This window comes from Bison bison, unplaced genomic scaffold (assembly GCF_000754665.1).
Source record: "Bison bison bison isolate TAMUID 2011002044 unplaced genomic scaffold, Bison_UMD1.0 scf7180017864533, whole genome shotgun sequence".
Classification (NCBI taxonomy): Eukaryota; Metazoa; Chordata; class Mammalia; order Artiodactyla; family Bovidae; genus Bison; species Bison bison.
In genome coordinates, this window is record NW_011495082.1 from 1,708,968 (window position 1) to 1,724,600 (window position 15,633).

Genomic DNA, 15,633 nt, shown 5'->3' on the forward strand with positions numbered 1-15,633 from the left:
GAGTGCAGCACTTTCACAGCATCATCTTTCAGGATTTGAAATAGCTCAACTGGAATTCTATCACCTCCACTAGCTTTGTTTGTAGTGATGCTTTCTAAGGCCCACTTGACTTTACATTCCATGATGTCTGGCTCTAGGTCAGTGATCACACCCTCGTGATTATCTGGGTCATGAAGATCTTTTTTGTACAGTTCTCTGTGTATTCTTGCCACCTCTTCTTAATATCTTCTGCTTCTGTTAGGTCCCTACCATTTCTGTCCTTTATTGAGCCCATCTTTGCATGAAATGTTCCTTTGGTATCTCTGATTTTCTTGAAGAGATCTCTAGTCTTTCCCATTCTGTTGTTTTCCTCTATTTCTTTGCATTGATCGCTGAAGAAGGCTTTCTTATCTCTTCTTGCTATTCTTTGGAACTCTGCATTCAGATGTTTATATCTTTCCTTTTCTCCTTGCTTTCCGCTTCTCTTCCTTTCACAGCTATTTGTAAGGCCTGCCTAGACAGCCATTTTGCTTTTTTGCATTTCTTTTCTATGGGAATGGTCTTGATCCCTGTCTCCTGTACAGTGTCACGAACCTCATTCCATAGCTCATCAGGCACTCTATCTATCAGATTTAGGCCCTTATATCTATTTCTCACTTCTGTATATTCATAAGGGATTTGTAGATATTCTCAGTATACTCAAAAAGGTAAGTCAGTTAGTTTTGCTAATAAGCGTTGGCTATTCTTCACTGGTTGAACTCTGTATCTAAAAATAGAAATTCAGTTATCACAAGGAAAAATTTGAGGAATTTTTCTATTTTTCTTCTAAGTCTAGATATGTTTTCTTTCAGTATTAGCCACTGATCCAGGTGCAGTGCTTTTATTAAAACTTTTATTAAATTTTAAGTAATGTGAAGAAATGTTTTTAAAGATCTCCTTTTAAAAATACATTGATTTCTCTGAACCACAGTATTTCTGGGGTGTTCAGTGGTATTTTGTAGATATATGGCTGTATTTTCTTCTGCTGATACTCTGTGGAAGGAACCTGAAAGTAGTTTAGAGGTGAAAGAACGTGACTTTATTGAAAAAAGAAGATAATTTGCCAATTCTGGATATGAGACAGATGCTCTTAAAACTCTGGATCCTGGCTTGGGTCCTGATTCATAAATTATGAAGATATGTTTGGCTGTAGAATAAACTTGATGAACGAGCCATTGTGTTTTATGGCTCATAATTGCATATCATTTTTCATGTCATGGAAAAAATATCACAATTGAATACTCATTGTTAGCTTGTAATACACATAAAAACTTGTTTCATGGGTGAAAAAAGTGAAAGTATTAGTCTGACTCTTTGTGACTCCATGGACTGTAGCCCACCAGGCCCCTCTGTCCATGGGATTCTCCAGGAACAATACTGGGGTGAGTATTCATTACCTTCTCCAGGGGATCTTCCAAATCCAGGGATCAAACCCGGGTCTCCTGCATTGCAGGCAGATTCTTTACTGTTTGAGGATGGGTATTTATCCCTAATTTGCAAAAAATAGGGCTCATAATATTTCGGTAACTTTGGCATTTTTTTTAATCATTAGAAATTGAGTTTGGAACGAAACTTAAACTTGAGTATCCTGTCTTTCAGTTATTTTATCATATTCTCTCTTTCTAAAGATGTGTTACACAGCTTGATGACATCTCGGTATGTTTTGAGTGTCTCACATAATGTATAAATACAACATTTTCTTATTTATCTGTACTCTTTACATATTTCGTGTTTTCATATACCTCTTAAAGTCCAAATATGCCACTGGTATTCCAAATTTTTGTTACTTTGGTGACCTGTAGGATCTCTGGTTATTGTCTTCTCTTTATAAAAGCTATGATAATTGATTTAGTCTTAAATTTTCCCATTAAAAGACATACTCTAAACATTGAGAGAATTCAGATTCATTGAAGTAGCCAACACACTGAAGACATAATTGAGTGAAGCAATAGTACAGAGCTTACTAGAAACATGTATGCCAAACATGGTTATAATTTATAAACCTAAAATTATTCTCTCCTTTCTCCAGTGTGGTAGGGTATTAAACATTTGAGAATATATCTGCAACTTAGTTTTAATATTAGGCTGCAATATTTTATATCTAACATTAATATTTGAAAGGCTTATAAATCACCCAGATCCCCTTATATGTTTCATGGTCTAAGGTAATTAGAAAACTAGTCATCAAATCAGGCATCACATTATCAGTTGGTTTTACAGTCAGCGTTCCTTTCACAAAGTATATAAAGTTAAATTCTGCCTTAGGGTGCCTCAAGTTTAACTGCTTAACTACATGTATATTTATTTTTTGGCTAATAAACAATCACTCATTGACACTTAGGAATAGTTTAGAGATTCTGCAATAATACAATCAATATTTTGCAGAAATTATTACAACTGTTTTGGTCACTATTTTACTTTGTTGGAGCACAGATATATTTAAAGTGCAGGATACTCTTGAGTGTACAGAAGAAAAGAACTATTGAATTTTGAGGAAGAACCCAAATTGATGACTGGAAACTGCATAAACTGTTATATAGAATATTTCTTTGAAATGCTGTTACTGTTTTTCGTAGGATTGGATGAAAGGTCTGCAGGCATTTTGCAACTTAAGGAAAAGTAGTCCAGGGACATCTAATAAACGCCTGCGTCAGGTGAAATTTTATTTTCTTTGATTTGTGATTGTTACAGATTTGTGATTGTTTTCTGCTTTATCACTTTGCTCTTTATTTCTTTGAACTATTTTGGGCAACATTTCAAATACTTTAGATTTCTTAAGAGAGGTTAATCTTTTTCAGGCATTTTAAAGCCATGCTCCCACTTGACTTCAGCAGCAGGAGAAATAGTTATTTCTTTATGAAGAAGAGTATTCTTATATCCTTGCTGGGTTGTTGTTTAGTTGCTAAGTTGTATCTGACTCTTATGACTCCATGGACTGTAGCCCACTGGGCTTCTCTGTCCATGAGATTTCCCAGGCAGGAATATAGGAGTGGTTGCCATTTTCTTCTCCAGGAGATCTTTCTGACCCAGGGATTGAACCCGCATCTCCTTCTTTGCAGGCAGACTTCACTGCCTTGTATAGGGTACTTAGTCCCTAATGCCATCTGTTGACTACATACCAGGGCCTTTTTTCTTCTACCTAAAGTTCCAGTACCAAGTGAGCAACAACAGAAAGTATTCTGCTTGGCACTATTATTCTTTTCTTCAAAAAATTACTTTGGCCGGTGTCAAAAAAGAACTAAAAGTGCTCATGGAAAAAACCATCTGACTGACAGTGCGAATCCTGGTAACTTGAGTGTTTTTTATAGTAATTGCTTTTGAAACCTATTACGTAACTTACAGGTAGTATCCTATCTTTTTTGAAACCTTAACATGACTGTCCTGCATGTTCATTTATGCAGAGTAAAGCTAGGCTTTCTCTTTTTTTTCTAGGTATGTAAAGTCAACTGTATACCCTCCATTTCTTTGCTTTTTTCTTCTAGTTATCCCCAAATAATTGAAAAAAAGTTAAGTAAATTTTAGCATTCTTGGAATTTTGAGGAAAGCATAGTACCGTATTTATTGACTAAAGTAACTCTTGTTTTATTAATACTTATGAGAATTTCCAGTAAGCTAGGTGAATTTAACCAAGAAGTGGATGAATGGTTATTTTTAGATGACTCTAAATTTAACGTTCCCTGTAGCCAGAAGTCTGATAATCTCCCTAGGGACATACATGTGCCAGCTTTTTTCCACTTGTGCTTTTATACATATCATTTCTAATCTTTACAACAATTTGCAGTGTAGACTTTATCCTAAGTTTACATCTGAGGAAGCAGAGGCCCATAGAAATTGACTTGTGCAAGTCCATACAAATAGCAGGTGGCAAGAGGGAAAGAGAACCCGATACTAGAATTTTGGAATCAGAATCTAAATTTTGGCATCAAAACTGAAAAACGGCTTCTTTGGATCTGTATCCTTTTCTGTAAAATGAGAAGGTAGAATCAGTATTTTTAAAATATTTTCTAGCTGTGGAACTCTATATAGAAATAAAATCTTCCAGAGGAGCATTATATAGTATGTTAGATTTTGCTTTGGGTGGTGACAGTTATTTACTTAAATTAATAAAGAATCCTCTTCTCAACTTTATTTCCTGTGAATCATGGTTTTATAGTAAAAAAGGTATATTTCATTATTTTTGTCAGACTGTAATTGGAATAATATCTTGTAAAATACAATTATATTTATTTTTTAAGTGAGAATTTGCTGAATGCTTGAATGTCATATTGTGTCACTTAAAAAGGAAAACATAACTGAAAGTCATGTTTCCTGAAAAAGAGGGGGATAAGTCACTACTTTGGGTTTTTATAATTGCCTTTGAAACCTAATGTGTAATTCTTGAAATCTGGGGTAATACTTTTTGTGTTTTCTTTAGGTCAGCAGTCTTATTTTACATATTGAAGAAGCCCATAAACTCCCAGTAAAGCATTTTACTAATCCATATTGTAACATCTACCTGAATAGCGTCCAGGTAGCAAAAACTCATGCAAGGGAAGGGCAAAACCCTGTATGGTCAGAAGAGTTTGTCTTTGAGTAAGTCTTATTTTCTTGTTACATTAGATGATTTTCTTATCCCATAATGCATTTTCTTTCTTTTTTTTTTTCCTTTTAACTCTGTATCTAAACCAGTCAGAACAAGGTGCCAGGCTCAGGCATTTTAACAGTACCTATATTTGTTTTCTATCTTATCTGTTTACTTTTGTTAGTAAAGTGCTATGTCCATGGTTTTTCACCTAGTTATTCAGTGACAAATCCAAAAGCATCTACTAACATACGCATACAAAATATTTATGAGGGTTTCCACAGTGTACTTGGGGAAGTTAAAGATGGTAGGCAAAGTGTAATTTGTCTGTATTCTTGTATACCAAATGATAAACCTGTTTTGAATCTAGTTTTAAATCTACCACTATGAACTGGGTTAAGTAGCAGAAATAAATAGGGAGCTTATTTGATACTAGAGACAAAGGAATTAGATAGTTTGATGCCAGGACATTTTCTTAATTCTTTTTCTCCCCACATGCTTCTTTAGTGATCTTCCTCCTGACATCAACAGATTTGAAATAACTCTTAGTAATAAAACGAAGAAAAGCAAAGATCCTGATATCTGTAAGTTAATACAGAAATTTATTTCTAAAGTAAAAAAGTATGTTTTATATACTTTGGAAATTCATAATGAAGTAGAGTCTAAAATGGAAATTATAAAGGTATGTAAGTAGTGTAACTTGAGATTGCTTTTTGTACGTATGAAAATATTAGTTGTTGAGAAAGAATGTGTCCAAAAAAGAAAAAATAAAGACCAAAATGGCTAAATTGTATATACTCTAATCTTAAACCCTTAAAGTAGTGTCTGTTCACCCTCCTCACTCAATGAATAACAAGAAAAAGAAAATAGTGACAGCGGTCATCTTTCTGTGATGCTTCCTTACCCCTTCTTCCTACTTTTTAGGTTTCTCCTACTCTCCTATCCTTTGCATGGACATGAAAAAAAGCACTCTATTTTTCCTTTAAAACACTGTTCACTTCTAGTGCCAGTCCTTGTTCTCAGCAGCATGCTTTTCCCAGCCCATTTTGGAAACAGGTGACAGTGGGATTTAGCCATTCACACAAGAGTGAATTAGATTAATCCTTAAATATCTTCTTAAAAATCAGGCTTAGGAAGAAAAAAGTGATACATGTTAACAGAATCAAAGCCTGGATTTTTTGCTATATTCTGTAACTTCTGTACTGTTTTAAGTGGTTAACATTTTTTAGTGGTTCCCATTATTTTTAAGATAAAATCTAACCCCCTAGTAATGATACAGAACCTTTCCTGACATACTCCAATCTTCTGTATATTGTATCCTTGTATATTGTATCTATCTTGTATATTGTATATTGAATCTATCCTCTCCAGCTGCACCAGCCTTCTTATTGCTCTTAAATTATCTATGGATTTTAAAACCATCCGCCATACCTTGTGTTCAGACTGTGTGCACACTGCCTTTTTTTCTCTACCTTTCTACTTAGTTACACCTCCAGATCCTGTTACAGTCAGCTTAACGGGTATCTGTTTGGAATGGATGTTTAGAACTTCACGGGCTGAATTACAAATTGTTTCTCTGTACTTCATCAGCATTAACAACTTTATAGCACTTACTGCAGGGTACCATAATTGATTTCTTGCCTCCTTGGCTACACGGTGATCTCCATGCATGTCAGAGACCATGTATTAATCATGTCTGTATTCCACATCCTTGCCTATCAGAGAGTCTGGCACATAGTAGGCATTCAGTAAATGAATGAAGTAAGCATTAAGTGTTAAAATTTGTGGTATTACTTAAATGATTACTGTCTCAAAAGATGACACTGTAATTAGTCCCACAAATTTTCCTAATGTTATATCTTCTCTATAGTGTTAAACACTTTTTGTGGTATTACTTAAAAGTCCTTTAATGAAAAGTGTTTAACACTATAGAGAAGATATAACATTAGGAAAATTTGTGGGACTAATTACAGTGTCATCTTTTGAGACAGTAATCATTTGATATTTTTCTGTCAAAGTATTTATGCGCTGCCAGTTGAGCCGGTTACAGAAGGGGCATGCCACAGACGAATGGTTTTTGCTCAGCTCCCATATACCATTGAAAGGTATTGAACCAGGATCCCTGCGTGTCCGAGCACGATATTCTATGGAAAAGATTATGCCAGAAGAAGAGTACAGCGAATTTAAGGAGGTATTTAAGTTATTTACCAGACTATTTATTTTTAAAAGCATTAAGAGAAATAGTTAACTTTTAATGAAAGGTCCGTTGAGTTAAATATAATAATTTCATAGTTTAGTGGCACAGTGACAGAGAAGATTGAAAACCTGTGCAGCAGTATGACATTGGTATTAAGTCTATGAATATAAAGGCTACAATCTCATTCTGTTTTTAGTACATGTATTCAATAGAACATACTCCTAAATTGAGACTGTATCAAGCCCATCTCTCTCATGTCTCCTGCATTGGCAGGTGGGTTCTTTACCACTGGTGCCACCTGGGAAGCCCATAGAAGAACATATTTTCTGTTAATCTGAGAATGCTCAATATTGTATACTTTCAACAACCTTTCTCCATGTCTTTTTTAGCTTATACTGCAAAAGGAACTTCATGTAGTCTATGCTTTATCACATGTATGTGGACAGGACCGAACACTACTCGCTAGCATTCTACTGAAGATTTTTCTTCATGAAAAGCTTGAATCATTGTTGTTATGTACACTAAATGACAGAGAAATAAGCATGGAAGGTATAGTATGGATGTGTTAGTGTGATACTTTTAAAAACTGGGTTAATGATTCAGTTCAGTCACTCAGTCGTGTCCAACTCCTTGCGACCCCATGGACTTCAGCCTGCCAGGCCTCCCTGTCCATCGCCAACTCCCAGAGTTTACCCAAACTCATGTCCATTGAGTTGGTGATGCCATCCAACCATCTCATCCTCTGTCGTCCCCTTCTCCTCCTCCAGCATCAGGGTCTTTTCCAATGAGTCAGTTCTTTGCAAAAGTGGCCAAAGTATTGGAGTTTCAGCTTCAGCATCAGTCCTTTCGATGAATATTCAGGACTGATTTCCTTTAGGATGGACTGGTTGGATGTTGTCCAGGGGATTATCAAGAGTCTTCTCCAACACCACAGTTCAAAAGCATCAATTCTTCGGCGCTCAGCTTTCTTTTATAATCAAGTATATATGGACTTTATCTTAAAACATTAAATAATTAAATCATCTTACAAAGGAAGTTACTCAGTTTTTCCTTCATTAAAAAATTAGTTGGAGTGTCAGTTGAGATTCAGAGTGTCAGCTGAGATTCTTACGCTGGCTAATATAGGAAGCAGGGGGTTACTTATATTTAATACAGGTTTCTATCATGGCAAATTAGTATTAGAAGCAATAAGAAAGTGACTTCCATGTCCAGATCATTGGTTCGTAGTGTGTCTGATTATTAAGAACAGTGTGGTATGCTTACCATGTTCTTGTTTTTTTTTTTGCTTATAAATTCACTGCACAAAAGTTGGGTGTCAGCTGCATTTTATTTCTAGCGTCTATATAGATAGGTAGTTTCTAGGCAGCTGGACACATTGTACTTTGTAACCACGTGGAAACACGTCAGAATAACCCATTTCCAGCCAGCACTTTGACTCACACAGTACTTGCTTCTAGGTTCCCCAGGTATTAATAAACTGTAGAATCTAGAACTATTTCCTCCTACTCATAGAAAATACAAAAATATAAAGTGGTGGTAACATATTTTATACTGAGATTTTTTTCTTTCAATATTTGTTTTTTAGAATTTTATTAAAAGTTGTTAATGGCTATATGTTAGACTACTAAGTTAATCTCTACTGGGATTTTATGTTATATGCTTGTTTGGAAATCAACTCATAGTTTCCAGTGTGGGCTCAGTGGAAAGCAAGGCTGGATTCTGGTCCTAGTTTTGTCACTATTTGGCTCTCTAGTCTTACTGATAAGTCACAGAACTGTCTGAAGCCTTTGTGTGTTCATATGAACATGGCAGTGTGAATCCCTTCTGTTTATGATCTTAGGAAGTAATAGAAGTCTTTTGAAGAGTTAAGTTTATAGAAATACAGGACATCATTATATTTAGTAATGCTGCATGCAGATAAATGTGCTTAAATGGCTATAATTGGTTAAGGAAAACAAGGAATTCAATTAATTTCCAATTTGATTCACAATAGTACAATCCTTTACAAATAATTTTGTAATATTAAATATTTATGTAGATGAAGCCACTACCCTCTTTCGAGCCACAACACTTGCGAGCACCTTGATGGAGCAGTATATGAAAGCCACTGCTACACAATTTGTTCATCACGCTTTAAAAGACTCTATCTTAAGGATAATGGAAAGTAAGCAGTCCTGTGAGGTGAGTAATGTTGTATTTTAGCAAAGAGCATATTTTAATAGGTGAAAATGTATTAGCTGTCTAAAACTGTTCATCAGAGCAGTTATACCTTTTGTAATACAATTGGAAAAATGTTATGTAAAACAGACTTCAAAAGGATGTACTTTATTTGGGGATTAAAAACCTCAAATTGTGCCAGAGATACATGAAAGTACTTTTATCATAAAGTGTATACTACTTTTAGAAAGTGTGCATAACATAAATTCAAGTTTTTGTTAAGAGAGTTCTCTTGTGTAAGTTCTAAATAATATCTAGGTTTGTCCTTAGGGTTTTTTTTTTTTTTTTTTTTTGGTGGCAGGGAGGTGGGTGGTAGGAACGGTAGAGGTTATCTCCTTAAAAGCAAATAAAAAACATCCTTTTAGGATTGATTATTAAAGGCTTCAGGCTTCCCTGGTGGCTCAGATGGTAAAAAGAATCTGCCTGCAATGCAGGAGACCTGGGTTTGATCCCAGGGTTGGGAATGTAAACTTGTAACAAACCATTAAGAAAAAGAGTAGAATCTCATTTATGTGACTATTTTATCATTTTATTTTGAAGGTAGAGGAACTACAGAAGGGTAATATTTTTTAGGTCTGATACAGAATAAAAGAATTGCTTTTGATAATGTATACTGGGATCAGTCAAGATGTTAATTCTGCACTAAGTTGTCAGTTTTTACTTATTAACTTAAAGAGGACAAATTGATAATATAGTATTGCAGACCTGGGTTAACACCATAGTTAGCCTAAGTATAAAGGATACAGAAATGCAGCAAGTCTGCAGAAAGTCTCTGGATGTTGAATCCAGGCTAAGGTATTAAGATTCCCATAGATACATCTACTCCATTGATTCTAGACAAGAATTCTTACATATCAAAAGTTACTGGAAAGTTCATGATGCTGCCACTGAGGCATCTGGTATTTTATCAGTCTTTTAAAAAGTCTTGCTCATAAAAACTTTTCTAATAAGTTTTTTCCTCACATAAATTTAGAATTAAGATAGGTTTTATAATAATATATAGTGATCTTTCTTCCCAATTAAAATACTCCACTATATCTATGAATATGTGGCCACTTAAACAGGGTTTTTGTGTTTTAGTTGGGAATATTATCTTTAAAATAGTCTAATACAGTTTTGTGTCCCTGTAAAGTCTATGGTAAAATGTGGTAAATGAATAAAATAAAATTTTATTGATTAGTATTAACCCCAAGGCAACTGAAAATTGTTGAATAATCATTGCTTGCTCTTCAGTTGAGTAGTTGGGAATAAACAGTAATAAGCCCATTAGGAGTTCCATAGAGTAAACTACTTGAAATTCCTATTTAGTCCCACTACCAACACCAAAAGACTAATACAGATTGAAAAATGGAAAAATAGAGAACTCTGCAAACAACTGTTTGATTACCTTGATTCATTTGCATTTATTATTGTCAAGATGCATTTATATTGATTTATTCCTTCTCTTAGTTAAGTCCATCAAAGTTAGAAAAAAATGAAGATGTGAACACTAATTTAGCACACCTATTGAACATACTTTCAGAGCTTGTGGAGAAAATATTCATGGCTTCAGAAATACTTCCACCGTAAGTGGTGAAATTTTAATTTGACAAGAAATTGTATATTGCCTTTTTAAAATCTGTATTTATAAAAACATGTGTAAGCTTTTCCACTATCCAGATGTTGTACTTTGAAAAAGTAGAGTTTTTAACCTTTACATGATGAATTGTGTTTAAGGAAAAAGTGACTTGAAGAAACCAAAGTGAAATATTTGCATTAAAATAAACCATGTTTTTATACAGGCCAGTATGTATGGTTTATCTAGTAACTTGGGGAATGAATAGAAGCGTATAGTCTCAGATTTGAGATCATGAAACGTATGCACGTCTCCCATCTATAGTTGAATATCTTACTAATTATGTACACAAGGTAATTACTTGGTATCTGCTTAGTGGCTTCCAGTGTTGGTGAATTCACTTATTCAGGCAGAAGTTAACTTGCATTAAAATCTGCCTCCATTCTAGTATCTTCATTCTTTTCATTAATATAGAAGTAATCTGAAAATGGTAGGGTTTCCTCCATAGTAGATATAAAGAGCTGGCTAAATGAATTGACGAAAACCTAAGTTTCCCTTATCCTTTGCTAAATATCATTACTTGTAGCAGAGTACTTTTTTTGGGAAAAAGGTTAGTTGCATTTAAAAACGTCATAAGCTTTAGACTGCAATAAGATCAGTATTTTCATTTGCTTTCTGTATTGAGATGATTGTGTTATTTTGGCAGGACACTGAGGTATATTTATGGGTGTTTACAGAAATCTGTTCAGCACAAGTGGCCTACAAATACCACCATGAGAACAAGAGTTGTTAGGTAAGGCTTATTAATTGATTTGTTAAATCATTATAGCCTGCACCAACAGTCAAGTGCATAAGTGTGGAAATGTGAAGACTAACAGTATATAGTATACAATTAAAGACCTTTTTTGTTTGAATTTTATGTCAGGCCCTGTTGAATATTTTCTAAATTCAGATAGCTCCTAAACTTTAACTTACTGTGTGTTTTTTTTGAAGTTACTATGAAATACTTAGCTAGCTACCATTTTGCATTTTCTAAAAACCTGAACATTCAATGACAGTCAATTAACTATTTGGGAAGGTCTTTTTTTTTGTTTTTCAACCATACAAAATGAGGTTAAAAGTTATATAACCAACAAAAATATGTAGCTAACGTCACATAGTACCCTTCATACACACACATATACATTCATGCATATATATGTATTGTTGTTTAGTCACTGAGGCATGTCCAACTTTTTTGCAAACCCATGGACTGTAGCCTGCTGGGCTCCTCTCCGTGGGATTCCCCAGGCAAGAATACTGGAGTGGGTTGCCATTTCCTTCTCCACGGGATCTTCCTGGCCCAAGATCTAACCTGAGTCTCCTGCATTGGCAGGCAGAGTCTTTACTGCAGAGCCACCAGGGAAGCCCATATATGTGTATACATACATAGAGAAGGAGAGAGAAACAGAGGTAGAAGAAGAGGGAGGGGGGAGACCAAGATTAGTTAATGTGTCTCTGCTGCTGCTGCTAAGTCGCTTCAGTCGTGTCCGACTCTGTGCGACCCCATAGACGGCAACCCACCAGGCTCCCCCGTCCCTGGGATTCTCCAGGCAAGAACGCTGGAGTGGGTTGCCATTTCCTTCTCCAATGCATGAAAGTGAAAAGTGAAAGTGAAGTCGCTCAGTTGTGTCCAACTCTAGCGACCCCATGGACTGCAGCCCACCAGGCTCCTCCATCCATGGGATTTTCCAGGCAAGAGTACTGGAGTGGGGTGCCATTGCTTTCTCCAATGTGTCTCTAGGAAAAGCAATAATTGAACCATACAGATATTGATTAATTGGTTTGTAACAGTCTGTGTCTTGGTGCTCGTCTCCTGCCAGAGTCTATAGTTCAGAAGCTGTCTCAGTGTGTTAGTTGTGGAGTAATTAGAAGGAATTGCTCTGTCAAGTCATAGAATTTTTTAGCTTATATAGGAGGACTTTGGTATTATTTTAACTTTTGCAACGAGGAAGGAGATCTGTAGATGCTGAATTTGCTTAAGGTTATATAGTTAGTGGCTAAGGCAGAACTAAAGGCAAAAGATCTAAGACCCAATCTAATATCCTTAATATCTGAAAGGCTTTATAAGCACACCACAACCTATTCAAGACAGTAGGAAAATTACTGCAAAAGCATCAGAGAATTCAGCAGTCTAATCATAATAAAATTTATCATATAGAATATATGCTGCCCATCATGTTACAGACCATTAAAAAAACAAACCCACTGGGCATCTACTGACACCAGTATCACAGAATTAGTTTTGAAAATGTGCATTAATCCTGTCCCAACCTATATTTGTAGAGAGATCTCATTTTACAGATAAAATCTCTTGCTTACTAATGATATGACAAATATCTAAGAATTGTCGATTTTACATTTTTTGGCTTTAGTAGAGATGAGAGAATAGAAAAGAATTACAAGCATATGTTTCAGTATGTTTGTTAAGCAAACAGCTGGAAATTCTGCTATGCAGTTTGATATGACAGGGTATTTTAATAAGGGGCATTTATGGCCTAGGTGGTGACTTCTGCCCCTAGTTAAGCTTTTAAATATACATGTAGATACCTAGTATCCCTCTTATATTTAAAGTTACCTGTAAGAATTCACAGAAAGTAGATTTGCACACTGAAATTCTTTTATAATTCAGTGTGGTTAGGTTATATTTCAGATTCAAAGGCAAAGATATCAAAATGTTTTCAAGTAAAACTTATGCAAATTTCCTCATAAATTAAAAGACATCTAAAGATTTAATGTGCTGAGAATCAACATATTCCTTTTCTAAGATTTCCCAAAATTAGCAAACAACATTGTTGGGAGGTGAATGCTGAGAAGTGTTATTCACTCTAATAGAGAAAAGAGATTGTGTCAGTAATTTCTAAAAAGAATTTTATCAACTTGGAAATAATGTGTGTCTTTCCAAGGGCAGGTGAGAGGTCAGTTATGAGTGTGGATCCCTCTTTAAGAGTAAATTAGAGAAATATTATCTAAATGAGGACTATACCAGTAACTGAAGGGGGCAGACTAGCAATAGCTATATACACTTGTAGATGTACTTTGTACTTTGTTCCCAGAGTAAGATTAGCAGGTAAAATCATCTGACAACTGTTAAATGTGCGTTTTTACTGTGTTGTTTTGGTATTAATATTTTGTAATCTGAGAATTTTTTAGACTTTTAGAATGCATAATGTCTTTTCCTCCATTGCCTTAAAGGCTTTTCAACATTATGTTTGTATACTTTGTCATTTATTAAGAAGTCACTTTTCCCCTAGTACAATGGATTCTTAATTTTTACATAATAATAAGTGAACAAAGTCAGTATAACGAACTTGATTTATAACAGACTTGTCTAAGAAAGAGGAAAGAGAAGTGAGAGAACGTCAATTTTAAGACCTTTACAGAACTATGTATCTATTAAAAAGGCTTGCTTGTACTCCTATAATATTTTAGAAATTCCTAGTGTTCCTAAGGACACTCCTTCCTCAAAGTAAGTATAAAATGCACTGTTGGCCTGAAATAAACAGTGAATTTTAGATATAACTTAAATTTTCCCAAAGTAAACCTACAATTCTAAATGAGAATGTTTAAGAAGCAGAATATATATATATAAATATATATGTACGTTCTTTAAAATAGCTTATTTTCATAAAGTTGTATATTTGGTCAGCCCTACATTAGTTCAAAGTTCATGGTTCTACAGGTATTAAAATTTTTATTATTTCAATGTGACACATAATAGTAGTTTTCTAAAATAACAAAATTTCCCTCCCATTCAGTGGTTTTGTTTTTCTTCGACTTATCTGTCCTGCCATCCTGAATCCACGGATGTTTAATATCATCTCAGGTAATAAATTTTGAAATTAAAAAAAGTTTCATACTCTTTAGTGAGGTTATTCATTTTTTCTTTTAAATCTGATCTTTAAATTATTTACTTCTAAGACTTGGTATAAAAAAGCACCCAACTTGTTTTTGCTGTTTTACCTTTTCTTTCCATTTTGCTTTTTTTCCTTTCTTTCCACTACTATCTGAAGCCTGAGATGGCATAAGTAGACACATACCATTTTCTGCCCTGTCCAAACCCATGTCTCAGACTCTTAGGACTTTTTCCAGTCTGCAGTATTGGCTTTTTCAGGTTGGGAAGAAGAGCTTTCTGTGTGCTTTTAGCTCATGCTAGATTCTCGTCACTACCATTACAAGTTGGATTTTAAAATTATAGCTGCAATTGTAGTTGTACTCTGCAAATACTTATGAAGGAGCCGTTTGAGATTTCCCGGTAGAGATTTCTTGTCACGAACTACATAATGATAATTGGCATTTTAAACTCCCAACAAACCAGATTCGGTTTTGCATTTTACATATGCCCATTATGGACTGGTAGTAGACTTTTCAAATAAAGGATAAGAATAATATTTGTGACTATAAATGTAATCATAAGCCATTATTAGCAGAAGGAATCTGAAGCATTTTTGTCTTAATAATTTGAAGCTTAAAACTGTATTAAACATTTTTGGGATATCTTAAATTTTACCTTTATAGCCATTGTATCTTTGTAAATACTTTCTGTTGCTACTAAAATGGTTAAATCTTTGGGTCTATAAAGAATTAAGGGTTTAGAATTCTTTTGGAGAGATGTGTTTATCTGAATGTTGGACTCTGAACCACTAGGCAATATTATTTATTGTTTAGCAGCTTAAGATAAAAAGAATATAATCTAAAATCAGGCAGCCAGATAGGCTATCTGTAGGCTTTTACTATAAAACAATTTCGTTTCAGAGCTTAAAATTAATAGACAAATACTTTTCATTTACATCCTACTGTCAATATAGGGCAGTATTTCCTGATTATATGTTTTTCTCCTCAAAATAAAGCAGAGATTCCAGACTTTATTTTTGTTATTGAGCTTTAAAGTGAATTGACTCACTGGAGGCTGGGAGCAGGAAACTGTTCATATTGCAAATTGATAACCTGGGTGGGTTGAAATACACAATTTGTGAATTGTCCCCAAAGGGTATGTGGAGTGACAGTCTTTTTAGTGATAAAGTTTTGAGGTATTTTATAATACTA

General features: G+C 34.6%; 2 protein-coding genes across 5 annotated transcripts in view; one reads left to right on the forward strand and one right to left on the reverse strand.

The window, feature by feature from the left end:
• Window positions 1-15,633, forward strand: part of RASA1 (RAS p21 protein activator (GTPase activating protein) 1) — a 109,543-nt gene that overhangs the window by 88,583 nt on the left and 5,327 nt on the right. Inside the window, 9 exon segments of the mRNA XM_010831899.1 lie at window positions 2,595-2,672; window positions 4,433-4,590; window positions 5,087-5,163; window positions 6,598-6,770; window positions 7,166-7,325; window positions 8,815-8,957; window positions 10,443-10,558; window positions 11,255-11,341; window positions 14,346-14,413. Of these exon segments, the coding sequence (XP_010830201.1) occupies window positions 2,595-2,672; window positions 4,433-4,590; window positions 5,087-5,163; window positions 6,598-6,770; window positions 7,166-7,325; window positions 8,815-8,957; window positions 10,443-10,558; window positions 11,255-11,341; window positions 14,346-14,413 (1,060 nt within the window).
• Window positions 1-15,633, reverse strand: part of CCNH (cyclin H) — a 63,672-nt gene that overhangs the window by 10,987 nt on the left and 37,052 nt on the right. The gene's annotated exons all lie outside the window — the stretch shown is intronic.